The sequence below is a fragment of the Rhipicephalus sanguineus genome, chromosome 6 (genome assembly GCF_013339695.2).
Source record: "Rhipicephalus sanguineus isolate Rsan-2018 chromosome 6, BIME_Rsan_1.4, whole genome shotgun sequence".
Lineage (NCBI taxonomy): Eukaryota > Metazoa > Arthropoda > Arachnida > Ixodida > Ixodidae > Rhipicephalus > Rhipicephalus sanguineus.
In genome coordinates this window covers 118,305,160-118,331,222 of record NC_051181.1, presented here as the reverse complement: position 1 = coordinate 118,331,222, position 26,063 = coordinate 118,305,160, and the positions used below count along the sequence as shown (strand labels likewise).

Genomic DNA, 26,063 nt, shown 5'->3' with positions numbered 1-26,063 from the left:
GTGAAGCAAGAGGTGAATGTTGTCTGCGTATATATTGTCCATATGAAATGTATCTCACTGACGTTCTCATCTATATTTCAATGCTTCACAGTCATGGAACAGCGCCATCGTAGCTGACGCTCACTGGGCTGAACAGTGAAGCAAGAGGTGAATGTTGTCTGCTTATATATTGTCCATATGAAATGTATCTCACTGACGTTCTCATCTATATTTCAGTGCTTCACATTCACGGAACAGCGCCATTGTAGCTGACGCTCATTGGGCTGAACAATGAAGCAAGAGGAGAATGTTATCTGCATATATATTGTCCATATGAAATGTGTCTCACTGGCTTTCTCATATACTCATGATGTCACCCGGTATCGTCAGCCACTCTGTGGCACATAACTTTGGCTTGCATTTATCTTGAATATTATTGTAGTTTTGTTATTTCGTCTTGCACTTACGAAACGAGATTGTAGTACCGAATTGGCCATTGTATAGCGCTTTTGAAGCTACAGAATTAAAATGAAATACCGAGTTCCATACGATTTTGTTTTCAGAGAGATCTTTTACGACGTATCAGGTCAAACATATACGGACGCAACACATAGAGCGACGCGTCGCAAAAGAATTATACAACACATCTTTTCTCACTAATATAATCTGCGTTTAAACTTCCCTCTCCGCTGTTTTGTGTCTCACACACGAGACACAAAAGTTTGTGAATAAGAAGTTTAATTTCGAGATATTTTTGTTTATTTTTTCTTTCTTTCTTTTTTCCCTTCCGCGTCGTCGCCGCCGCCAAGTCGACAGGGTTGCGTGTGCGCACGACGCGCGACGCCGCAGTGTGACCGATGTGTCACGCAACTGTTATCAGGTGTTCGCACGCACCGCCAGTCACCCCTGTCTCTCTCACTTGTCTACCCCCCCCCCCCCCACCTCTTTTCTCATTGCTTTTAACCGAGTCCGCATATTCCGCCCTCTTTTGTTTCTCAGTCGTCGTCACAGTTTCGGGCGACGCCGAGCGAAGCTCGTCTGTCTTGTGGCTTTAAGGCTTTTGACAGTTTCTGTTCAACTTTAAAAAAAAAAAAAGCGAAACACCGACTCCCTCAACTCTGCCACCCACATTGAAACGTCCCCCTTTCTCTCATGCCGTCACCCTCCGAGGAGGCGAAGCCGCGCGAGAAAAGACAAAACTAGTGAAATCGAGCCACACCCTATACCTGTATGTCGCGTGGGTTTCGCTTTCGTGACCGCTGTTGGTTTAATACGACAGCACGCGCGCGGATCTGGCGAGCTTGTGCGTGCGACGTTTGTGTAATCGAGAGTGCATAACGGTGGCTGCCAGTCAACCCGCGGGAAAGTTGACATATGGTTTGAGAGTGGGAGAATGATGTATTTGCCGAGGCAGCTCGGATGAAAGAGAGAGAGAAAAAAAGCCGACTTTTGAAACAAGCATAAAATCGACGAAGCGCAGTAAAAGGCTGGCAGGGAAAGAGAAATAAATATTATAAGCTTGGTAGTGAAGTATATGAAGGGGCCAGCGTTTTATAATCAAAGGGAAAAGGCTTTTGCGGAGATTGCAGACCTGACAGGGCGTAGTTTGAAGCGCGATATTTATATCTGGACGAGGAAAACTTTTTGGGAAGTGAAAGAATGGGTAAGGAGGGCGCGTTATACGCATGGTCGAATTTTTTTTTTTTTTTTTAGGCAGTTCCTTTATCCAGTGTCGAAGGACGAGCGAACATTAGAACAGCGAGGCCACCTAGTCTGCGTCTCTGAATTTCGATGTTGTCGGTGGTTCGAATGCGCATCACACGCATGGATGGCCAACATAAATATGATTTTAATTTTTTTTTACATATTCGTTCGTGTGCAACATTAGAACTTCAGAAAGAGGCCAACATATTGGCTAGCCTAATCGCAATCTGCCCTAGACTTTCATGATTGACATGGCCAAAATTATAGTCCCGCTAGCTCCACCGAAGTTCTCGGTATGTAACTGTGTTAAAAGGATAGTTTTGTGTAAGTGAGTTATGAAACAACTCGTGTCAGTTAAAAAAAAAAAACTTTGTATCCATGTGTGCGCATGTGTGTGCATGTATGCGCATGCTGGTTCGGCTTTATAGCACTCCCTAGAACATCGGCATTCAGATTCTTAACGTCGGCTGTCCTCCTTCAACGCAGACATTTTGCCCTTGAATCGACGTAAATTATCTTGCAGCTGGCCCTCCTTGGTGCATGAGGTGAAGGAACACTCGAACCCTGCACTCTCTCATCTCCATATTACAGCGACCGTTAAGTACGTCCGCCCCGCGTTTGTCAATCCAAAACGTGACCCACCGCCCATCTCACAAATCGCGGAGCCGAATCTCGTATATCCGATCTATGAGGTCCGGCAGATGCGTGCATTGCAATCTCCGAAAAACCGTGAGCGTTGTTCGCATATACGCATAAAACGCATTTACATGCGCGGCCAACCGACAAATCTGCTCGCGTACATAAACTGAAACGCCGCACATGTATACTACCTGCCTCTCCTCCTCGCACTCCTGATCGCTATCGGCGTTTCCCTTTCTCCTCTACTACGCGCACACCCTCACTCTCTCCCCCTCACCTTCACCTCTCTTCTTTCGACGCAGCGTCATGTCGTGTGTATCGCGGCATGACAAATGGTCTTCTTTTCCCGGAGAAAACGGACCTCGGCGCGGCGGTACCACCTTTTGACCCGGCGACAGTTGGCATCCGCAGACGCATGCGCGAGAGCCGCGTAATACGTGGCGAGAGAAAGACAAAAGGGGGCCTTGTGGGAATGAATGGACTTGTCTTCGTTTCTTACTGTTCTTTTCTTTCGTTCGAATCAACGCTGCCCCAACTTTCTTCTCCTTTATCCGAAAGAACTGTGTTTTACAGTCAGCCCTTCGCCCCTCCGGTTTCGTTTGTTTTTTTGTTTCTTTCTTTCTCTCGTACCTGGACGATGCCTCCATCGTCGCTCCTTCTGCAGCGACAATCTACCGTCGCCATCGCCGTAATTGCGGTACGGTGTTTCTGCGTCTGTAGCCCGCGCGGTACATTGCCCCCAGTTTGCCCATTGTTCGCCAAGCGCCCTAGCTCGTTGCATAACTTTAATTTGGCTGTCCCGCTCGTAGATTCTAGATTCCCGCGGACAGTGAATTAGTCAGCCCTGATAACCAGAAAGCAAGAACAACGACTACAAAAACAACACAGTCTTCGGTGTTTTTTTTTTTTTTTCGCATGTAGTTCAGGCTTTGGAGGCACTTTCAAGTTCGAACACGCGTGAACCGCAAGATGATTATATAAGCAGCTTCATGGAAATCTTCTGTGACCAAGCACTGTGCTAACCTATGTACCAAGCGCTAAGTGACACACGAAGGGGTGTACAGAATTTAAGATAAGCTGAGGTGGCACTGAATGTGCACCTTAAGTTGCTCTATTGGTAGGAACGAATGAGACGACTTACATATATTTGAATAGATGAAAGGTCATGAAATGTAGCAATCATGTGAAGCCGTTAACTAAACTCCAACAGCCCCAAGACATGATGCAGCTAAATATTAGCTATATAGAATCGACTGACGCAAGCATTTTTAAATTATTTTTGTACTTATTTTCATTGACTTACGACTACGCCAAATGCAGAATACATTTTTTATGCTGCGTAGAACATGCTGACGGCGGAGTGGTCGCACGTTCCTAGGCCTGAAACAATGAAAGTGTCACCTATAGAACAGACGTTTCATCGCTTGTAGGGGGCAGTCATGTTTAACCGGAGTCTGCTCCGCCCAAACATGGTTGTGATAGCATCCTGCCTGTCCTGAACGCACGATTGCAGCCAGTTTTCCATAACGGTGGCTGTGACATAAGAAAACCCACAGTCTCTGCGCTCACAGCGCCGGCAGGGGATGACTGGGGTCAGGGTTAATTAATAATCAAGTATGCGAGTTCTAAACGTGGGTCCGAGGCTAAAATAATCTGCTCTATGTCGGCCAGCTTCCTTAGATGATCGACGAGTTTTTTTCAAGCAAACATGGTATGGTCGACATAACGCTTGGAACATTAGACATGGAATGACCGTATACCGGTGGATTTCCCATGGGGTGATGGTTCTTGGACCCGGTCCGCATCCATCGATGACCTCTACGGGTGCAGCCTTCTGCGTCCTATATATACCTTATGCGCGAAATTCTCACCCCCTCCCTAGTTCTTTCTATTCCGCAATCCCTTTCACCCAGTGTAGGTTAACAAATCGTACGCTCGTCTAGTTGACCTCCTTGCCGTTCCCTTCTCTCCGTTTCAGTCTCTTCCTCTTACGATATCAGGAGCAGCTATGGAGAGAACTTTGATATATCGTCATTCGTTTCTGTGTTCTTTCTGACCAATCAAGAATCCACAGAAAAAAGCTGGAACTCTCGTTATCCGAGAAGGGTAACTCACCAACAGAGCTTAACTTCGCAACCTTCTTTAGCGATCCTTTGAATTCACAAAGGAACAACTTATCTCTGTCTTTCCGACCATTAGTGCAACTCGCTCGGCCTGGCTCGTCCTGCGCCGTATGGGTAGATGAAACCTTTAGGCTTGCGCTGCGTGCGCCCCCTCACATTATTTCTCTCCATGCTTTTGTGCCCACGCGGAGATGTATCATCGCCCCGTGGCTCTGTATAGCATGACAGGACGGCGCTTATGCGCGCTATATTGGGAAAAAGCGTGCGATGCCGAGTAGCTGGCCACGTGGGGAAGAAGCCAGCGTGCGTGGGACGGTAAAGGCCCGATCGGCCATGGCCGCCGCTGAGTCAATTCATTACCTGCGAGCCACGGACTGCGGTCAGCTATAGCTGCGTCGCGTGACCGAGCCGACCGCCCCCCTCTGCCTAATGGACCGGCGAGCTACGCCGCCTCACTTCTATACACAGCTCTTCCCATGCACCCAGCGGGGCGCTCAGGTTCACGGCTATATTCTACACTATATGACGCTGCGGTTCCACGAGAGACACGGTTAGCGCTATGGTCCAGAGCCTCATGCAGACCGAGTCATACGTGGGCAGATGTGTAGTAAGCATAGAGCAATCGCTGGCTGTGTGGGAAAGAACAACTCGTGGTGTGGGATACATTTTAAGTGAACATAAAGTAATGAAAAGCTTTCTTTGTTCTTACAAAACTTTTGCCCCGGTGGAGTGCGCGTGCTCATTAATCTCGTGAAAATTCTCTTTTGCCTCAACTCTGGCCAAGCAAGCTCCCTCTTCTCAACTGCGTTCGTATACATTGAGTCATAAGAAGCCAACATGCAAGGAACGCAATGGAAGACTAGAACAAGGTAGCCGTACAATTATGTAAAGATGAAAGTTAATATTAAGCAACCGCTGGAGGACGCTCAAGCTTTGCTTCAAGAGTAGAAGGCGATAGTGTAATCGGGCCCAGTTCGCATCGCCTTCTCAATCGGCGGTCTCGCTTCGCTCCTCAGTGGACACCTCAACCGTGGCACACGGAAAGGAACGCCTGTACGAGTAACATTGGCCGTTTTAAACTATCCCAGAATGCCTACTGCAAGTATAGCTGCGAAGTGCCCACTACGCCATAATTCTTCCTTTTGCGAATCAGCGAGGTATACCACTACGCGTCCGTAAGGCAACACGCGAACCTACGCGGCTGCTCACTTTGGAGATACTTTTGCTGATCATGATGACTAAATATGTGTGATCGCTTTGTAATGGTTTGGCCTTTCAGCCACTCACTCGTTGTGCAATTCACAAGTCTTGACGCCAGCCACGATTCTACGCTTCTGCCACGCAACATTACATGCGCTAAGGAGACTGCTCGCATTACATGACATTCGTATAGGGTTATTTTTTTTCTTTCGGAAGCAGCTTCAAGCAACATCGTGGCGCTGTGATAGAACACCTGCTTGACACGCAGAATGCCTGGGTTCGTTTCCCACTCGAACCTAAGTTTTGTATTGTCTCTTTATTCGCATCTATCTCGAGTTTTCGCTCGCAACCAACGACGCCGACACCTATACACCGGAATTTCTGCGAAGCAAGCTCGTTAACGCTATCGCGTTAAAACTTAGCATTCCTAGTAAATAACGAGGGGTAACGGGTATGGACCCTATGCAGGAGCACATCTTTTTTCTTTCTTCTACTATATAAAATTTCATTCATTCATTCATTCATTCATTCATTCATTCATTCATTCATTCATTCATTCATTCATTCATTCATTCATTCATTCACAAAACTTTATTAGGAGTCCCGAAGCCCGGTCTTTTCAAACCGAGGCGGGCCGCGTCCACGTCGGCTCCGTTAGGCCGAGCCTTAAGGCGCCATCGTGAACCCTCTGGACAGCCCGTAGTTGATCCTGATACGAACAGCCGGAGATCACCTTCTGCCAGTGAAGCCATTTTTCTTCGGGGTTGGTGGTAGTCGCGGGACAGCCCGCCAGCATGTCTCTAAGTTTACGAAGTTTATCGCAAATCTAACCCTCTTCTATTACATTACACGTTAAATTTTACCCATGATTTCATGAGCTTTATTGTATTCTAGAGTTGCACGGATGTTATTAAAGAAATAGCATTTCTGCACGCTGTGCTCCTGTGCACCTTGCATTGTGGTGAAAACCGTCGTGGTAGCTTGGCTGCAAAGGTGTTGCCTTGCACTGCTAACGTTGGTTTGAGGAATACTTTGGTGCCGACTTTAAATAGACAATCTATACTGCCCATTCGCATGATCGCGTTTCGCATTAACTTGGTGAAATGCTTAGCTTACATTACGAATCCAATTAGTTTTAATTAGCGCATAACTTGCAAGGCGAATTAGTAGCTGTGGTCTTACGCCGGCTACGTCGCCTACCGCTGATGAGCGAGTATCCCACCTCGCTCATCATAAAGAAAAGATTTAATGATAAGTTGTGCAGAAAAAAAAAGTATCTTCAAGGTAGAACTTTGTGTGATACAGTGACAGAAGGGTGGCTTTTACATGCGTTTGCCCACCACTTCCTTTTCTTTTTACGTGATGTATGTAAGTCGACGCTTAGCTTAAGATGCGCAGCAACATGAAAAACACAAACCCAACCTCACGCGTCGGTTAAAATATTAGGAGCAGGGGCATGGTCAGAAGTTTTTCTCGGAGGGGAGGGGGGGGGGGAGTTTCAACCACCCATTATGTGTGTTCGTGAGTGTTTGTATTCCGTGCGTGTATGCAAAATTGAAAATTTCCGGCGGGGGGGGGGGGGGGTAGGAGCCCCTCCCCCTTCTACACTCCCCTTCCTGACTACGCCAGTGGATCACACGAAGCGGTCGGGACATGAGGTCCGTGCGTTCCTATAGAGCGCAGCTGTAGCCTGTGTGTCAAATTACTCAAACCATAGTATAACCTGCAGCTTTCAATTTTACGCATCCCGGTTCAATGCTCGCTGAAAAGAACCGGTTTCGACCATATGGATATGCATAAAGAGGCGAATCAATTTTCGTACGTAATCCCAATTTATTTTCTGACTTCATAACAAAAAAACGCATAAATGTAAAGAGGAAGCCAAGGGGGGCTTGCTCCTCGGTTCTGTTCGCATGTAGTACGATCGCTATCAAATTCAATTGAGTAGCGGGAGCGTACAACGTCTTGGGATTCAGAGTGCCGAATCCGTCGACACCACGTTGACCTTGTGGCACTCGAAGGCGACCACGCCGCACAGGGTAATCACGAGGCACGATAACAGGGCCACCACCACGATCAGTGCCTGGGGGTCGTTCATCATCTTAGTCAAGGAAATACGGTGTCTTGCTTTTTTGCGTGAGGAGTTTACGTAGGTGTATACGTGCAGGCGCTGCTGAATATGAATTCTTACAATGGTTAGATGCATAGACTAAAAGATTAAGACATATACAATAAGAGGAACATGAGGCCTCGAGTAACTTATCGCTTGATGCTACCTCACATGAGTAAGCGCCTCCTCTACGAGTGAGTCTTCATTTATACATACGGAAATAAAATACAGTTGTACATACAAAAACTATATAGCACCATATATGTACGATGACGTTTTAGGCAATCGCTCAGAATGAATGAATGAATGAAGCTGGCCCACCGCTGCTACACCGAAAATCAAGACAACATAATGACACATCATCTAAAAAAAAGCATAATATCACCAAAAAAGAAACAAAGAAATGTTCAGATTGACAGGCCAAAGATGAATGACATTAAGCAAGCGAACAATAAGGACACATATAAATTTTGTTAACAACGTACATTTTTAACATGCGTAAAACGTAACGCGGCGTCTGAGAATTGAATAGGAATGTGACATTAAAGAAAAATAAAAGGTTACGAAAAGGTGACCGAAAATCGTTCCGCATTATCTATGTGTCTTGCCGTAGTTTACTGGGCCCGTTATTTTATCCAACATTAACCCTTGGAGGGGCAAAGGAACGCGTTTCCACAGCGTCAAGTAACCTGCTTCAACCTCACGAACAACCGCCGCAGGTCACACAGGACGATCATTACCGAAAGTCTGTCTCTTAACGAATTCGAAAGGTAACATTGGTGATGCGAACGATATGGGCCTACGCTTAATTATAGGCCTCTACCCTCGGAGCCAGAACCACACCGTTCGTTTCTCCATTACCCCACAGGGGGGCGCAGCTCTACGGCACAGCAGCGCCAGCTGCTTCGTTGCGATCATTTTCCGGAACCATATGTCAAATCTGGACCCGCGGCCCCCATAACGAACTGCGTGAAATCACAGGTTCATTAAACCCTCCTCGCACCGAACCTTCTCTCTCGGTAGCCTCTTCTCTCATTTTTTTTTTTCTTTGTCTGGTTTCCACGCTTGTTGTCTTTCCATGTGCACAATTTGGCACCCAGATGGATGAGGAGGAAAGCAGGTCGTCTTGCCTGAACCCTCTTCCCTCTCCCACCAGGGACCCAAATATTGACGGAAGGATTAGAAAAATTAAAGAGAAATGAGCCACGGTTAACAGCAAGAATAACCGAAAGCGATAGAGCGAAACCTGCATGAGAACAAACACTGGTAGACAACTGAATCATTCCGTCAACAATGAACGAAGACGACTTTGCTCGTATAACAGAGGATGATGTCCTCTGTTAGGTGAATGATGTCCAGGAAAGTTCGCATTGCATTCAAAGACGTTGAGCGTCAAGGGATCGGCGGTTAATATACCGTCACCATTGTGAAGTGTGGTCAGCACTGTCATTGACTTATGTAGAACTTTGGTTGATTGCTGTAGGCGAAATGTCCGAAGTCCAAAGAAACTAAGAAATAAGTACGAACTATCTCGACAGCCATGACAAAAAAATGAGCGTAAGAACCACGAACGCTGCGCTCAATGATCAGAAAGTATGTGGAACAAGCTCGCCTGAAAAGAAAAATGGGAAACAAACGTAAAATTAAGTACTCCAGAGGATTGTACCAGCCACGAGTGCCCTAGGTTCCAAGTTAGGTCATAACTTGCCATTAGCGAATAGCAGAGCGTGTGAGGCAGAAAGAGAGAGAGAGAGTGAGAGAGGAAGCCGGAAATGTGGTTTGGAAGCAGACAGGACGATCGGAACACGACAGAGTGACCACGGCACTGACGGTGGCAGCACGGGCACAAAACGAGGATGACGGCGACGGTGCGACAACTCCTAGAAAGAGATTTCGGGGTGTGGATCGTTGTCTCCGGCTCGCGGTAAAAGTGACTGCGAAGCAAAAACGCACATAACGAGCAGGAACGAAGAGCGAGCGGGCAGGTAAAGGCCGGAACAATGGGACCGAGAAAAACATAATAAAGTAGGCTGACCCGCTCTCTCGCCATGCTGGTTGGGACCCCGTCCGCATGACTCACGTAATCGTTTTCAATTACGGCGCTACGCCCATTGGGGACCGTTGGAGAAGGACTAAATTATGCATTCCTGCAATCGCGGCGCGAGTGCGTCTGCGCTCGACCGCGTGCAGAGCGGAGCAGTGATCTACGCGGAGCAAGACAGCCCGAGGTATACGGAGGAGTGAAATGGCGCGGCTAGCTGGGGGAAGGCAGACGACCGCTGGAAACTTATATAAGAGGGAGGATGGTGGAGGAGAGGGAGGGACAAGAGGCGCCGCGGACCTCCATGCAGTTCGCGAAACTCCGATCGCCATTGGGTGCATCGTACATGCAGGAAATTCGCGTTATAACAAAATCGCTTTACTCGAAGTTCCGCGAGTTGCCTATACCGAAGTGCGAAGCGGGAAATCTACGCAAGACAGCTCGGTCTAGCAGTCCGCCTTTTTTTTTTCACGATGCCACGGCGCATGCGCCCTTCCCCTAGCGGAAAGGTCGCGGAACACCTCTTTATCTCGGAGGCTTTCTTTCTGGCGATACCCGCTTTCCTGGTCCCTACAAGAACCCTACCATAACGGCATAGGTCAGCACAGGAAAATGAAAAAAGGAGGATTCGATGAATCTCTTACTTTCTTCGTGTCAATCTGGACAGCCCAGTAGTGCCGCGAACTTGATTTCCTAACGTGACGGCAGTCCTCGGGATTCTGGCTGCACTGTACGATCGTTACTGACTGAACAGACGGTGTCTGGCATGGAAGGAAGGAGACGGGAAGGCGGAAAGCAGGGAACTTAACTAAAAACATCTCCAGTTACCTACCCTACGCTGGGGAAATGGGAAAGGGGAATATAAAGATGAGAAAGAGGGAAACATGATCGGGCCTGTGCGAACTCCTTTAACTTTGGTAGTGCAACTCACACGTATGCGTCAGCACATTTATCGTTGATTTCCTTCATTCCTTCTGACATGCGTCCTCGGAATCCTGCTGGGATCGCGGGCCTCTGGCATATTGTAGTGCATTTCATGTGTTACTACGGCTCCTTCGGCTCCACTTTTTAACGAAATTTTGCTTATAACGAACTTTCCATTCCCGATAATTTCGTTATATGGAGAAAGTTTGCTACGTGTATCTTCTAGCGTGTCAGTACGTTTCAATAACGTTTTCTGTGTGACCGCCTGGGTGCGTCTTCAGGTTGCTGTGGCGCGCCAACCATCTTTGCTTCTCGAGCAAGCTAACGACGCATTTAATCAAATGCACACACGCGAAGAGCAATTAACTCGCAGAACATGTATGTGCAAGACTAAACGGTGCTGTCGTTCGGATGACTCGAGCCATGCCGCGTTAGGCTGGATTCCAAAGTAGCCAAAAATGTGGAGCCCTCCCCCTGTCGGGAAAATGGGAGCAAGCGCAGCTTGGTGTCTGCGTTCCTGACTTACTGTTTATTTTTTTCTATCGCATTGCGTAATGCTCCCTCCTAACTACTTCCTTCCTCTATGACGGGAATCGGAACTACGCCCACATGCTTAGCAGCGGTACATTTGTGTTGCTACAGGCAACAACGACGGTAATGCGTGAAACAATGGAATGTAACAATGAAATGCAACAATGAAATGTGGCAACGTCAAATGACAAGTGACGTCGATAAAAGGTCACATTTTTATACGAGCCCACCTTCGAGAGAGCATCAGCTCTTTCAAAACGGCGCGTACGAATACGCATGTCACAGGCGCACCTTCGAAGGCCTGTTTGTGTACACCCGTGAACTATGCCGCCGGCGGCATAGTCCACAGATTATGCCGCCACCGAAATCTGTAACTCATAGAAGCTTCGCTTAAAAGGATACAGGTAGTACTACGTTCTTCATCTGCGCGTCGCTGACGTACGAGCTGTACCACGACGGGCCGCCTCCATCAGCTCCGGCGTCGCCAGATGCGGCGTCGTCATCGGCAGGCGAGTCAGCTGTCCCGCCGGTCACTCCGGACTTCCCTCGCAACATCAGCTTTGCTCCGCGTTCGAGCTGTGACGCCAACATTCGTGTAACTACATGATTATCACTGTAAACAGTGTAAAGCTAGGCGCTGTAAAATATGAGGATTAAAATTCAGGCACCTTGTTTACACGAGAGTACAGGGAACGCTTGGTGCGGTTGAAGTGTGGAAAAATATTTACGCCGCAGGAAATAATTTATGAAGAAAAGTTATATACGATGCACAGTGCAAGGCACAGAACTATAGTTGTTTGACATAAAATACGTTTCTAAGGCAATTTTTATATCTACGCAAACTTTTCTTCCTTCTGTTCGTGCAAAAGTTCCCAGGCTGAAGCGCAAGTATATTTGAAGTTTTACAGGCTATATAAAGGCTGCGCAGTGACCTGCGCATATACCTCTACATATACCTACATTCATTCCACATATACCTCTATACACTAGAATAGCTTTTCACACAAACTTCTATTGGAGCCATCGCATTAGAGACAACACACCCTGGCACGTACGTTCTGTTTGTATAGGAACAAGTTGCAGGGGGCATATGCATCAGGCTATGAAGCAGGCACGCGGCTGCCCAAGTCTATACATGCATAAAAAGCAGTGGACTCAACGGTTCGAACACCGCGTTACCTCTCCTCGGCGACGCTTCTTGGGGATGTAGGCGATGTGACCTTTCTTTCGGTGCCGGTGACGGTGGGCCGGTGAAGAGGAGTTGCCGGTAGCTGCCGTGGTGATGCCGACGTAGACGGTGCACATGTGGTACACCATCAAGTCCGGGTTGAAGCCTTGGTGCTCCAGCGGGTCGCTCTCCCAACCTGGGTCGCACAGGCACCAGCCGTTCCCGGGATCCGGACGCCCCTTGTGGCAGTTCACCTTCTGTGGTTTTGTTTTACATGCCATTATCCATCACCGGTAACTCTAAACAGCGGCAACATGCGTACGACGTATGTAGATTTCCTTTGCAGCGCATCGCAGCGGCGGCGGTGCGCTGCAAGCCTGGCGCTACGCAAATCTCGGCGTGCACAGCTTAGCCACTTTGGTCAGCATATAAAATCGTGCCAGGCTTGCACTGCACCGCTGGCGCTGCGGCGTACCATGGATCGGCTCAATGTCGAACGGAAGCACTAATCATGCTTCAAAACGCTCTCACCCTCACGCTATACCGCAAAGCAACCGCTTGCTTTCACTAGTGACCACGAGCAGCGCTGCTTTTATCAGCGGCCATACGCTTTCATTGTCGCGTTTCAATCCATCAGTACTGTACATGTGGCTTAGTGTGTTCGCATTACGTTGAGCAATAACAACGTTGTATAGTTCATATTGAAGTGGCCTTGCTATTAGGCAGTGAATGCTTGAAGCAAGTGTCCATTACACGCGCGTCGGCTATAGCTGTTGATGTGACAAGGATTTGCTGTGGCAAGTAACTAAGCACTTTCCGCGATGCAAAGATAAAATAATAATAATAGTAACCTAACGGGGGGAAAAATGGGGCAGGAGAGAGCGCTAGCACTACGTTCAGTGTTCTGTCTTATCTAAATTTTTCTTTTTCGTTATATCTTACAGCGAATGCGTCAGAACCTGCTGGTCCAACTCTTTTCTTTCATAAATAAGTGCATCGTGATGCAGTGTCAGGACATCGACACCCGTCAACGCTTGTATGCCTTTTGAAAATACGTAACATACGAAACCGAACATGCCGCCTGAACTGTTAGAATAAGTGATAGGTTTGAAGGCGGATACGTGTCCGTATCGCGTGGTGCATACTGCAAGTGCAACAAGGTGTTCTTAAGAGGGTTTGTTAAGTCAACGATGACGGTGTACTGGAGTTTGCGACCATTGGAAACGTGTTTATGTATCATCCCAGGAGGCATGGGTCTTCAAAGAGGGGTAGTGTACGTGGACGTTGTGAAGGAGCTAGAGAGGCTCTTAAGGAGGACGAGGAAGATGAGGCCGCTGGGAATAAAGAAGATGGCTGCCACCACAGCCTAGCCCGACTGTATATTATTGCATTTAACACTTTCAATCGGAGGTAATCCGGCCTTTTTCCGCTGTTTGCCCTATACGGTTACTTTTCTTGCTTCAGTCATGAAATGATGTTTTGGTTTGCATGCCTTTCAGATTGATCACCGTTAAAGTATCAGCTTCTATAGAGCTAGACAGTTACAGTGCATCCATCTGTGCAAATTTTCGTTTTCCTTCCCTCCGCTTACACCTTTTTCCCGAAATAAAGCATCACTTACTACTACTATACATGCGTCTGCTCCTTCCCGTCTTTATATTACTGCTCTTATTTGGTCACTTATTTTGTATTCCACTTATCTACTCTACCACAATTGTTGAGTCGTATACTTTTGCGAGTATTGAAGAGAAACTCGTCAGTGTAGAATGCGGATGTCTTACAATGGGGTACCCGTGCATGGATCGAAGCGGTGACTTTTTGTCCTGGAAGCTGTCAAAGTAGTCCAACTCTTCTTCCGACAACACCTCGCCCACGCGTCGGCACGTGTTGCTGCCAGCCAGGTACACCTGCGCCCGTGGTACTTCAATGTGTATTGCCGTCAAAAGAGCTACCGAGTCGCACCTCCAAATGAGTGTATAGCTATGCAACGGGACTGAGTATGAAGTAATGTTCTATACAGTGTATATTCAACTCAAACGTCGCTGCGGCCATTCACATAACTCGAATTCTTACCTTGTTACCACCTGTTTTATACTGCTCTCAAAGTGCAAACGACCTTTATTATATAGCTTCTAATTTCATAATATGATTTATCATATCGTGGTTGTGGGACGTTAAGCCCTAACAATTATTAAATTCATAATATGATAACGCAACGAGATTACCTGATACACCCGACTACCTTTGTGTACTAGATGGCCCAGTTGTTGCAACGATTACTATAAAGAGCAAATATTTGTCGACCCGTATCAATATCTGGGAAGCAGAGATGGAAAAGTTACGCCGAAGAAGTAATGAACTTAAGTTGCTGATTACTTTTCTGGAATATCTTTAAATTTAACCAAATTACATTGCAAACTAGAGCTGGCCGAAAGTAATGGCGTTACATTAATATTACTTTTGAAAATTAATTTGAAATTACTTTAACAAAAGTTCATCGTTCATACGCTAGCTCATGTGGCTTTATTCATAGTATATAGATAGAAATCTTTTCTGTGAACCTGCCTCAGTCCGAAGCTTGAAGTTTGGCAGGCACTAACTTGTCCGTTTCTACCCCCCCCCCCCAATTTTTTGGGCCATTTTTTTTATACCATAAGGCAAGCAAACATGCTATATTTTTTGTAATTTGGAAAGTAATGAGTAATTTTCTCGAAACTTACTCATTTGAAGCGGTTGACTACATTACTAAATCACCATTCCACGAAGTAATCCATTACATTACAATTTCAAAAAAAGTTGTACAAGTTCTCTACTTTTGTTATTGTAATTACATTACGGCCAAGTCTGCTGGGAAGTGCCAATGGGAAGTTAGATATATATAGTCCAAATTTGCTTGACTTCTAAGGTTGCTGCGGCAAATTTTGATAAATTACGTGAGCCAGTGCAATACGTCCTCTTTCAGTTTCTTTCTCTAAACAGCGAAGCTGCTCTAGCTCGGCACGAAATGTCTGTCGTGACCCAAAACTATCATCATCATGAACCGGCGCGCGCTCTCTTCATCCTCTTCTTCATCTAAGACGTGCGCCGATTTCTCCGGCGTGGCCTGCAATAACCCTGATGGTTGAGAGAGCGAGTACAGAGAGAGAGAAAAACAAAGAGAGGAAGAAGCATAGAGAAAGAAAGAAATATATAATGAAAGAGAAGGACAGAAATCCTTGCCGAACAAAACTGCCTCAAGAGCCGGGATTCGAAACCGCGTACCCTCGATTCGAAGGCGGATGTCCTAACCACTCGGCTATCCAGGCACGCTAGCGGAATGTAGCATAGTCTTGTATAGTATAGTGTAGAGAGACGGTGGGAAAGGGAAGTGAGCGTGGGGAGGAGAGACGTGATGGTGAGGAGTGAAAGTAGGAGGGGAGAGAGTAAAGCATAGCATAGAAAGAATGAGAAAGAGAGAAATGCAAACTTCCCGCATTTTTCTGGAGGTAAATGATGCATTCTTTCCTTCATTTGAAACAGTTCATTCTGACCGGGCTGAGTGTGTGAGCACGTGACCGAGCTCACCACGTGACAGGATTGAGCGTGCGAGCAATGGAAGTGATGTTTTCGAGGCAGTCAACGCTGTCCTCACCATCTCCTCTTCGGCATTGTCCCAGCAGTTGGCCGTGGGCTCGCAACGCTGGCTCGTCTCGTTGAAGAAGTTCCGCACGCCGCTGTACTTGATGTCGCACAGCACGGGCTGGCACGACCGCGTCGGGTCCATGTCGGGGCTGCGGCACGTCTTCAGCTCAGCCGGAGTGAAGAAGTCTGGTCGGAGAGCGCGAGTCAGACGTAGGAGCGCAGCAGTTAGAAATGTGCTTTGCGCTAAACGCTATGTTCAACCTCATATCCTCACTTATTTCCCAATAGGATGGTGTTATTAAAATTGTTGACGTACTTTCGACGTGTCGCTGCGTTTAATTTTTTTCCATGATACAGCAAGATCGTGCCGCAGTGACTTATATGAGCGTCCTGGATGCACGTCTGAGTTTGGTCATTACTTTTGTGTGCTAATTTGTGTTCATTATATTCATTATATTGCACAATTTGTGTGTGTAAGATTGTGTGTAAAATGCTTGCGCGTAAAATTTTTCTGGAAGAAACCACAGGTTGCCCGTGTTCCGAAAGAGATTCTGCAGTGTTAACGCAGTTGAACTGACCATATTGTTGAATTCTGCGTCAACAAAAAGAAATCACTGCATTTTAGGAGTACCTTGCAACTAACTACGTTTGAAATGCATAGTTTTGAAGTCATTCGGTGATGGTTTTACAGGGACAACTTTGCGGAATGGTTTCGCCAGGGTCCACGGAAACGCTGTATACGTTTAAGTCACAAAATAGCAATCTAAAAGTTCACTATTTAAGGCAACGCTAATTTTTGTTAGCTTGGGCTCAGAGTAGCAAAGGTAACCGCAAAGCCACACGGGACGCAGAAGGAGACAACACGAAGCGATACTGACTAGTGCTCGTTTAATGAAACAACGTCGAGCTCATGTAGATCAGAAACACTTGTGCGCCGTAAAACTACAACAAAACAAGGCGATAAAAAACACAGGAAAACCATCAACAAGAGTGTACAACAGGTGTTAGGCCTGTATTTTTTATCGCCTTATTTTGTTGTTGTTTTAAGGTGCACACGTGTTTCTGATCTATATAAGCTCGGCATTGTTTCATTAAACGAGTAGTTGTCGGTACCGCTTCGTGTTCTCTTTCTGTGTCCCGTGTGGCTTTGCAGTTACCTTTGCTATAGTCATGAATAGCCAACTGGCCTACACCCACGCTCTTCTATGTTAGGTTCCGAATTGATACGGTTCATTGGTATGCACATTTCGCTAGAGTACAGCTGTCTTGTGTTCAGTTGGACAGCAAGACGCTTGCGTGATCAGCACAGACTTAGGGGCGAAACCATAGATTTCATTCCTAAGAGCCGTTCTTCACTGACCTACTGCGCTTGGTAACGTGCGCATGACAGCTGACACAGCTGAACGCCGCTTGTTCTAACTACTTGAAGTGGGGACTTCAAGGTTTTTGCTGAGAAAGCTTGCTCATGCATCCCATAAAGCGCGCTCAATGTAAGTTCGTATTCACATACCACGAAGGAAAGGGGGCGCACTGGATCCTGCCCTGGGCACTGTCGTGTTGAAGGCAACCGTGTGAAGCAGCTTCTCGCCATCAGGTACTGCGATCTCTAACTCGCAGTAACCCACCCGGTCCACGAGGTACTGAAACGAAACAGCTTGCATGCGACTCACCGCTTAAAATTGTAGTTATTTTGACAAACGTCTTCTTACACTAAAGGCGTCCAGTTCACTGTGGATGCCTTGTAAAGCACTACGCGATACAGCCATGAAACTTAACGATAGCTAAACTTCTTACTTCGTGACCAGCGACCGCATTTCTAGATAGACACCATAATTGGGGTAACGCGGAGCCGCCTTGGTTGGCCGAGTACACCTCATACGTACGAGAAGCTTTGCGAGACGTGTTCCATTTCTTCAAAACTCGCCTTAATATATCTTTGCACCTTCGCACAGCTCACTGCGTAAGTACAGTCACGAGCAAAAGTTTGGGGACCATGGCGCCAGCAGAAAAAAAAAAGAAAGAAAGAAAGTTCCTGTATCACAGCTCTACAGCTTATAGAGTTGCTTCAGTACATTGCATTAGTCGAACGTGTGCACTTAGTCTGGATCACTCAGTTTCAACCAATAAAAGAAGAAAAAGACAGCGGCGCAAATTGGTCCCCAAACTTTTGCGCGTGACTGTACACACAGGGGTGACCGGTATTGGGGTGAGCATGGACGCCCAGTCCGTTAAAATGATGACTGCTTCCGCATATGCCGAGCAATCGCAAACGCAAACAGCGGTGTCCGATGATTAGAAAGATAAGGAGAGACGAATGCATCGGCATAGGCGCTTGAGCGTCACGGAAAGAGAGAGAAGAGAGACAGGTTCGTTAGAGTCGCGGTAAGCAACTGTCAAAATGGGTGTCAGAGTTCAGTTACACAAGGTACGTAATTACTGGCTACCGGCGCCCGCCCAGGTAGTTTTCCGGCAACCAACGTGCACGAGAAGGCGCTCCCGCGATCGGAGACCGCCGGGTGGTCTTCGCACCAATTGCGACGTAAATGTATAGACACTCAACGGAGACCGTTTAATTTCAGGGGCACCCATGTCAATTTCGGGGGCACCCTTCTTCAATTGAAGCGGGGCACCACAGCTTATTCGAACATCTCAACGGTTACAATAATCAGTGGGGCTGGCTGTGCCAGTTCTGTGCAACTGGGACCGAAGTTGGGTGCAGTGCAGGCCGTCGGATTTAAGAGTATATAGATCTATTACGCTGCTCTATTTAGACGACAAGACTTGAGCATCTCAGAGTGATATATTGCAGTGAGGTTCTCAGATCTGTGCGGTGAAAAACAAACCAATCATTATTTTACTGTTTTTCTCCTTGTGTAGCAGTTGTGTTTTTTTTTTCTTTTATGCATGACCACACAGTGTGGCCACCGAATTCCCGCACACAGGGCATACTCATTCACGAACAAGTCAATCTTTCTTTTTACAAATCGACGCACTTCTAATCCATCGAGTTCAGATCAGCCTTCGATACGTAACATCCATACAAGTGCACGGTAGCACATACCATGCTACCTAACTTCGATGCAGTGCCCCTCTAAGTTACACCAATGACTGGTCTGGTGCCACTACGGATATGAGGAATATTAAATGTGTGCATTATGCCTCTCTCTCGCAAATGTCTGCTCCAATGTTCATTTCTATATAGAGAAAACGTCACAAGTAGCGTGACGTGGTTTCGGGCAGTGGATAGCCACAGAACGCTTCTAAACGCTGTGTGTGCCCCCCCTCAAACATACACAGAAGGTCAACAGTTGTATAGCAATAGTAGAGAACAGCTGCACACCGCAGATCACTTTGCGGCGGCGGCTACTGCATGCTCAGCGAAAGACCTGGCGTAATTTATTGCGCCATGTTCAACAGAGCTTCGCCACGGCCCACCCGCCCAACTCCACTTACTTCTATGGTCTCGATTCCGGTGGTCGACACCACGCCACCTTGCGCCAACTCCAGGCCGCACCCTTGAGTACATTGTATAAAACAGCACCTTGCGGGTGCTGCCCCCGTAATTGAAGAATGAAATGCCCGAGCTACAGTAGCAACAGCGCACTGTGTAATTTCAACCGGGAGCAATTTGTTCAGTTATCGCCTTCCCCGTGCTGACTCCATACAAAGGAGCGAAGGACGCTTGAGCTGCGCTCCGGTAGCATACGCATCTCTTGAGTGTACAGCAGGCACGTACGACAGCGTTTCTTCATTTGTTCAAAGACCCTCGCAACTGGGTCCTTGTCCTTGATTTGCCATTTCCGGCTTCGGGATTGTTAGCCTTCTCTTCAAGCGAAATTGGGCCTCTGCCCGAAGGCTTGTTTCTCGAGGATTCGTTCCGCTTATAACTGCAGCGATTTGGGTCCTTCGTGTATGCGTAATTAGCGGGAAATTAGCCGCAATTACGGGGGTCTCGCACGTTAGTAAAGCAAGCAAACTTGCCGAAGCCTTCTCCAGTTCGTTGGATAAAAAGAAAATGAACAACGCAGGCTTGTTTTATTATAACAGATATTTTTGCACCGTTATACAGAGGTGCAGCCAATACAAGCCATTCTTGATCTTTTGCACGGACATCCGATTTTGCGTCTGGTGCTCGGCTCGCCAGACATAAATGTGGAATAAAAAAATAACTCTAGAGCATACGAATGCTTCTGCCCCAGGGGCGTTGCCAAAATTTTTTTGGGTGGAGGTTAGCAAAGTGGGGAGGGGGGGAGGGGGGGGGGGGTCAACCAGCCTTTATGTTTGTTCATGAGTGTGTTTGTATGTGTGCGTGTACGCATAGCATACAAAATTGAAAATTTTTGGTGAGGGGGGGTGGACTTTTCAACCCACTACCCCAATGGCTACGCCAATGCTCTGTGCATCACAGCAGGAAGCAGGCCTGCATGTTTAAATCATGCTAAACGTGCAGTAAGGAAGTCGTTACTGATGTGGCAGAAAAATAAAGTCACAAACAAGTTAGAATTGACGAAAGGACTATATGCCCAAGTTCTTGGTTTACTGTTTTTTGGTACACGGTTCCGCAAAAATTATACAGCCCGCATATCATTTATGCCGTGTTAGGCATCGTCATGATGCGCCATAGGTCACAACAAAGAGTTTTGTCACTTTTTTTTCTTTCTCTCTTTTTTTCTTAAGTTGGCTCCATAGATTGGCGTACGAGCTGCCTGTCCCTGTCCTTCGAAAGGATTACATCAACCCGGTACTATGCGCTTACCTACCGTGACGTCAGCAGGGCAGCAGCAGCGCTGGTGCCGACGTATGGCAAAGCTGACTTAAACTCTGCAGGGTGTACATTGAACGCATTTGCGATGAGCAACTGCGTTCAACGTACGCTACCTATAGCGTATAGGTTCCGGGAAGCGGCGTCTCTGTTAGAGTTCCGTGGAACGCACGAGGTCGCGAGTTCGAGTCCCTACCGCCGCGACCTCGTTTCTTTGAAGAGAAATGCCGAAATACTCGCGTATACCGTGTTTATTACGAGTTATAAAGAATCCCGAGTGGTCAAAATTATTTAGAAGCCCCCAAGCACGTGGTCTCTAACTACAGGCCTTGGTGACGTGAATTAAACCTCAAAGTGATATTTTCTTCGTTTCGCCAGCAATAACAATCTAACATTTATCACGTTATATGTTTGTTTTAAATTTGGGGCCAAAAAATTCGGCAGATCCCACGCGTTGTGGGAATCGGTTTCATTCGAAGCAGTCAGCGAGTACTTTTATGTTGTGTTAGTATGGCTTTGAGCCAAGAGTTATGAGGTGGATCGACGTGTTTTTGTAAGTGTAGTAGCTGTGTGCACATCGTGGGCTTACCAGGCACGTCGACAACACTGGCGTTTAAAGGGTAGCTTATATTGCGACGTTACGTCAGCCCTCACGTTAGACTACATACGTTAGTATTATTGAAACTAAGTGCACTTTATGGTGCATTCATGTAAATATCAGATGTAACTTTCGTTAATGTATTCCTCCGGGGTCGAGCAATGCTGCAATATAGCCTGCTGAATCATAGGAATACAAATATAATGTTTATTAGACTGCTATAAAAGCAGAGCCAACATTGGAACCGCAGACGTCAATATGATATGACGCGTTTATCGTAGGAGCACATATGCAGTGTTTATTGCTGTCGTGCAAAATTAGATAGCCAGCACCACAACCACAATTGACGTTGTACCGACATTACGCCTGCATAGGCTGTTTTTTCAAATCACTTTATATACCTAGCTGGCGTGGCTCTGTGGCAGAATACCTGATTGCCACGCAGAATGCTTGGGCTCGATTCCTGCTGGGATCCTCATTTTTATTCTTTCCATTCGTCGGGTCAACGCTGCCGATGTCGGTTTTTCTTAACGCTGTCGCATTTAAATTACCAGTTTCTGTTCTTGCCGTTCCTGGGTAGATATAAACTGTCATTCACCTGCGGCGCATACCCGTACACCGCAGCCCCTGGGAAACGGGTATGTGCCACAGGTGTCTGGAGGAAATGTTTTGACGAAGCACGACGTTATTTATCTCATGACCAGACAGTCATATTCGTCAACTCCTCTTACCTTCCCATGTCAATTTTGGTCTACACCAAGTTAAGGAGGCGATCATGAGAGCACCCAGGCGTAAGCGGCTAGACAGATAGATACGTAGATAGAAATGCTCAAAGTGCCAAAGGTTCGCTAAGAAATGCTTCGCATTTAAAAAAAAAAAAGCAGTGAGACGCGAGTACACCTTCAGAACTGGTGCGGTCGAAAACGTGGTCTATAAGTATATCGCTATATACATATATATACTACAGCCTTTGAAAGCGGTGCTTGTTCTATCGTTGCCATCATACTTCGCAAAGACTCAGGACTTCCAGATTCAGTTTCGCATTGACCAATTGACTCTGTCGATTTAAAAAAAAAGTCTGCATTTTATTCAAACAGAACTCTATGTACGACAGGGGTGCAGAGGAAACTTCAAAACGACCTCTCGACACAACATGAAAACTTACGCAGTTCGCATAGAACAACGCACAAAAGCAGCGATTCTTCTTCCTTTTTTTTTTTTTTAGCGATAGATAAGTTCCTAATGCGCATAAGAAAGAGATCGAGTACAAATAATTTCTCCGTCCGCAACTACAACTACGTAAGTACAGCTTCACCGCTAGGTAGTCACAACGCCAAATGCGACATGGTGTCAAAAACCAAGCCTATGGTGTGACTGCGATAACAGCTATTAATGAGAACTAACAGACAATAATTCCAAGGACAGTATAGGGGGTGTTATTTGTAGTAATTATGATATAAATGTGAAGAAAGTAAAGTGGATGAAAAGATAACCGATACGTCCCTGCCGGCGGCAAGTTATCTTTTCATCCACTTTACTTTCTTCATATTTATGTCCTAATTACTACAAATAACACCCCCTAAGCTGTCCTTGGAATTACTGTCTGTTAGTTCTCATTAATATTGTGTCTCACAAAGAAAAATGAGCCCTTAAAAGTAATCTTCTTTGCGATAACAGCTATACGATAAACGGTGTCAGTTGAAAAAAAGACCGTCCTTTGTGTGCTGACTCACCAAATTTGGGTAGTAGGCCGTAAGATTCTGGCTGTCGCCCGGATAAATGTCTCCCATGTCGCCCCCGATCAGCAACATAGACTGCAGCAAAGAGACGAGCCGAAAAGACAATCGCACCGTTAGTCCACACATGCGAGTAGCTTGTTGTTCTGCGTACACTATCAAAGAGAAGCGTTGTGCGTCGAGTGTTGCACGCTTCTACGAGCACTCGTGTGTTCATTTATATAAGAAGCAAAGCTGTAACTGGCTTATCTCGATGTCAGCAGCATCCTATACATGGTACCGCCACAAGAGTCACACATACTCTCGTACCGATACGTCAGCTCTAATAAATCGGAACATTTTTTTTAGGGGCGAAGCTCCTTAAGGCGGCACCCGTTCGTCCCTCGTAGTCGTAGTCGTAGTGCGTAACCAGTCTTACGCTTTGACCTCCAAGGTGGTGCCGGTGGGAGATTATTCCTGTGCGTTGTTGAACAATAAAAAATTCGCAGCGGTAGCTAAAAGCCGACTTCTTCTGTCTCTCATTCCCATTAGCAGCCATTCTTTACCTCCAAGTGCCTGGTGAGATTTCTCCTGTGCGTGATTAAACAATAAAAATTTTGTTCAAAACGCCGTTGATTGATGAAATAAACCAACGAAAGACGCCAGATGTTTTGTAAAAGCAAAACGGAAGAACGCCAGATGTTTCTAAAGCAAAACGAAAAGACGCCAGCTGCTTAACGAAAGACGCCATATGTTTTCTAAAGCAATGATTTTTTTAAACAATGAAAATTCACAGCGTACATGTAAAATTAAAGTGAGCTGCAAGTCGTCATAACTCATCGAACCTTTAGTATAAACGCGCCCGATCTCACGTCGGTGATGATGTACCGGGCAGAATTCACGGAAGATTCACGGAAGATTCACGGAAGATTCACGGTTTACCGATGAACCTCCGCAGCTTCGCCCACTCATCATCATTCACTCCGTGGATATGTTTCTTTTTATTTACGTTATGTCTATGCCTCTAAATCTGAGGACAAACGTCGATGCTACGTATAAAGAAACATTACATCATCCTGTTTATTGTCCATGATGCTCTCCCCAACACACACGTGCACTTTGAAAATTCAATTCACACTGACCGTAAGCATGGGAGATGCTTCCATCTGCCGTTATTCGGCTACAGATAAGCTGTCATCACCCCTTTATGTCCCTAACCCGATTATCGAACATCGTGCCAAGGTGTCTAATGGCATAATCGTAACTGTTCTAACGCATTGAGGAGGTGAATGAACTTACTGATATGCTCGTGCTGCACATAATCTAGACGGTTTATTACTTTCATACATGAGACCATCTTTCGCGATGCCTTTAACAGACGCCTGTGGTATATTTATTTTAAGGATATTATCTGTAGTGCTGAAACATTTTCTTTTTTCTTAACGCAATATTTCTTGCGAACATATGGCAGTTATATATGTGACATACCAGTGATGCTACGACATTTAATAAACTTATGCGATGAAGAAAATTTTGAGCATGATATCGTTACAAGGCGCATAAAGTACACATGGCTGTTACCCCGCTCAAGTGAGTGTGGGCATACCTTCGTATTTTCTTAGGTTCTCACAGGCTGCCGCGATTACTGCCAATCGCGGGAATCGCGGGAATCAAGTGTTTATAAGGTTAGGTTAGGTTAGGTTAGGTTAGGTTAGGTTAGCAACACGCATGATATTGATACAGAGTTTACAGTAAAGCGGTAGTATGCCCGCATAATGGCTGTTTCGCTTACGTCACAGTCGACGTCGCCGGGTGCTACTTGCTGGCAACACAAGCGGCTCACGAGTGACAGGGAGAGGGGGTCGTGGCCTAGGTTGGTCACCGTCACGTCTGCGCAAGCGCGCAATTGGGTGCAGTTACAAAGCTCGCTTTAAGTTAGTTCGGACATTCCAAAGCAAACGATAACCAAAGCGTGTCAAGCATTACTTCTAAAGGCAGTGTTTACGAGACATCGAGAAAGCTACTTCGTTCTTATGGCACCCTTATTCACTGAAGCACCTATAGGCACTGCCGTCATCGCAGAAATCAGCCACAGAGCTAACCGGATATTAAAATTAATTTAATTATGGCGTGTTACGTTCCAAAATCACGATATTATTGTGAGGCACACCATATATTCGGAGACTCCGGCTTAATTTCTAACCATCTGTGGTTCTTTGAAGCGCACGTAAAGCTAAATGCAAAGGTGTTTTCGCATTTCGCCCCTCCCCGAAATGCGGCTGCTGCATCCTGGAATCGAACCCGCGTCCCCTACCTTAGCAGCGAAACACCATAGCCGCTAAGCTGGTGCATCGCGTATATTAAGCGTATGCAGTTAATATTTGCTATCGAAGGCAAGGACATTTGCAGCAATATCACTTGAGAAAATACGTAGTCACATTTAGATGAACACAAGAACAGCAATAAATTTATTTCTTTAACATCGTATGGCGATGTTAACAGACTCGTGCGTCTGTTCAAACAATGTGCACCGCATCAATCCTCCGAATGTGCTATGTATGAAATTTAGGAGTCAATACTATAAATATGCTTGAATAAAAACAGGTCAGTGTGTTACCGCACCCATGGTTAGTTCGCTTCATGGAACCGCTAGGGAGGACGACTGATATTCCAAATTATCCGCCTTTCCTTCCCAGGGTTGAGCGCGGAGTAGATAAGCATTAGTTCATAAAATGGACTAAACGACACGAATGCAATGTCTAGATGCCCAGAAGTTATATTCAAAGCCATAATGCTAGTTTTGTCAATAAACGCTGCATTCATTCATTCATTCATTCATTCATTCATTCATTCATTCATTCATTCATTCATTCATTCATTCATTCATTCACTCACTCGCTCGCTCGTCGGTTTCCACATTAAAGTAATTAATTCAAGACTACGTATAC

At 46.2% G+C, this 26,063-nt stretch overlaps 1 protein-coding gene across 1 annotated transcript in view; it reads right to left on the bottom strand.

Moving 5' to 3' along the window:
- Positions 1-7,616: 7,616 nt before the first annotated feature.
- The window catches only part of LOC119396256 (uncharacterized), a 33,359-nt gene continuing 14,912 nt past the window's right edge, over positions 7,617-26,063 (bottom strand). Inside the window, exons 4-11 of the mRNA XM_037663390.2 lie at positions 24,908-25,005; positions 23,134-23,214; positions 17,551-17,680; positions 16,051-16,226; positions 14,201-14,326; positions 12,431-12,676; positions 11,654-11,827; positions 7,617-7,728 (exon numbers count right to left, since the gene is read on the bottom strand). Of these exons, the coding sequence (XP_037519318.1) occupies positions 7,618-7,728; positions 11,654-11,827; positions 12,431-12,676; positions 14,201-14,326; positions 16,051-16,226; positions 17,551-17,680; positions 23,134-23,214; positions 24,908-25,005 (1,142 nt within the window). The 3' untranslated portion in view covers position 7,617. The remainder of the gene's footprint in view (positions 7,729-11,653; positions 11,828-12,430; positions 12,677-14,200; positions 14,327-16,050; positions 16,227-17,550; positions 17,681-23,133; positions 23,215-24,907; positions 25,006-26,063) is intronic.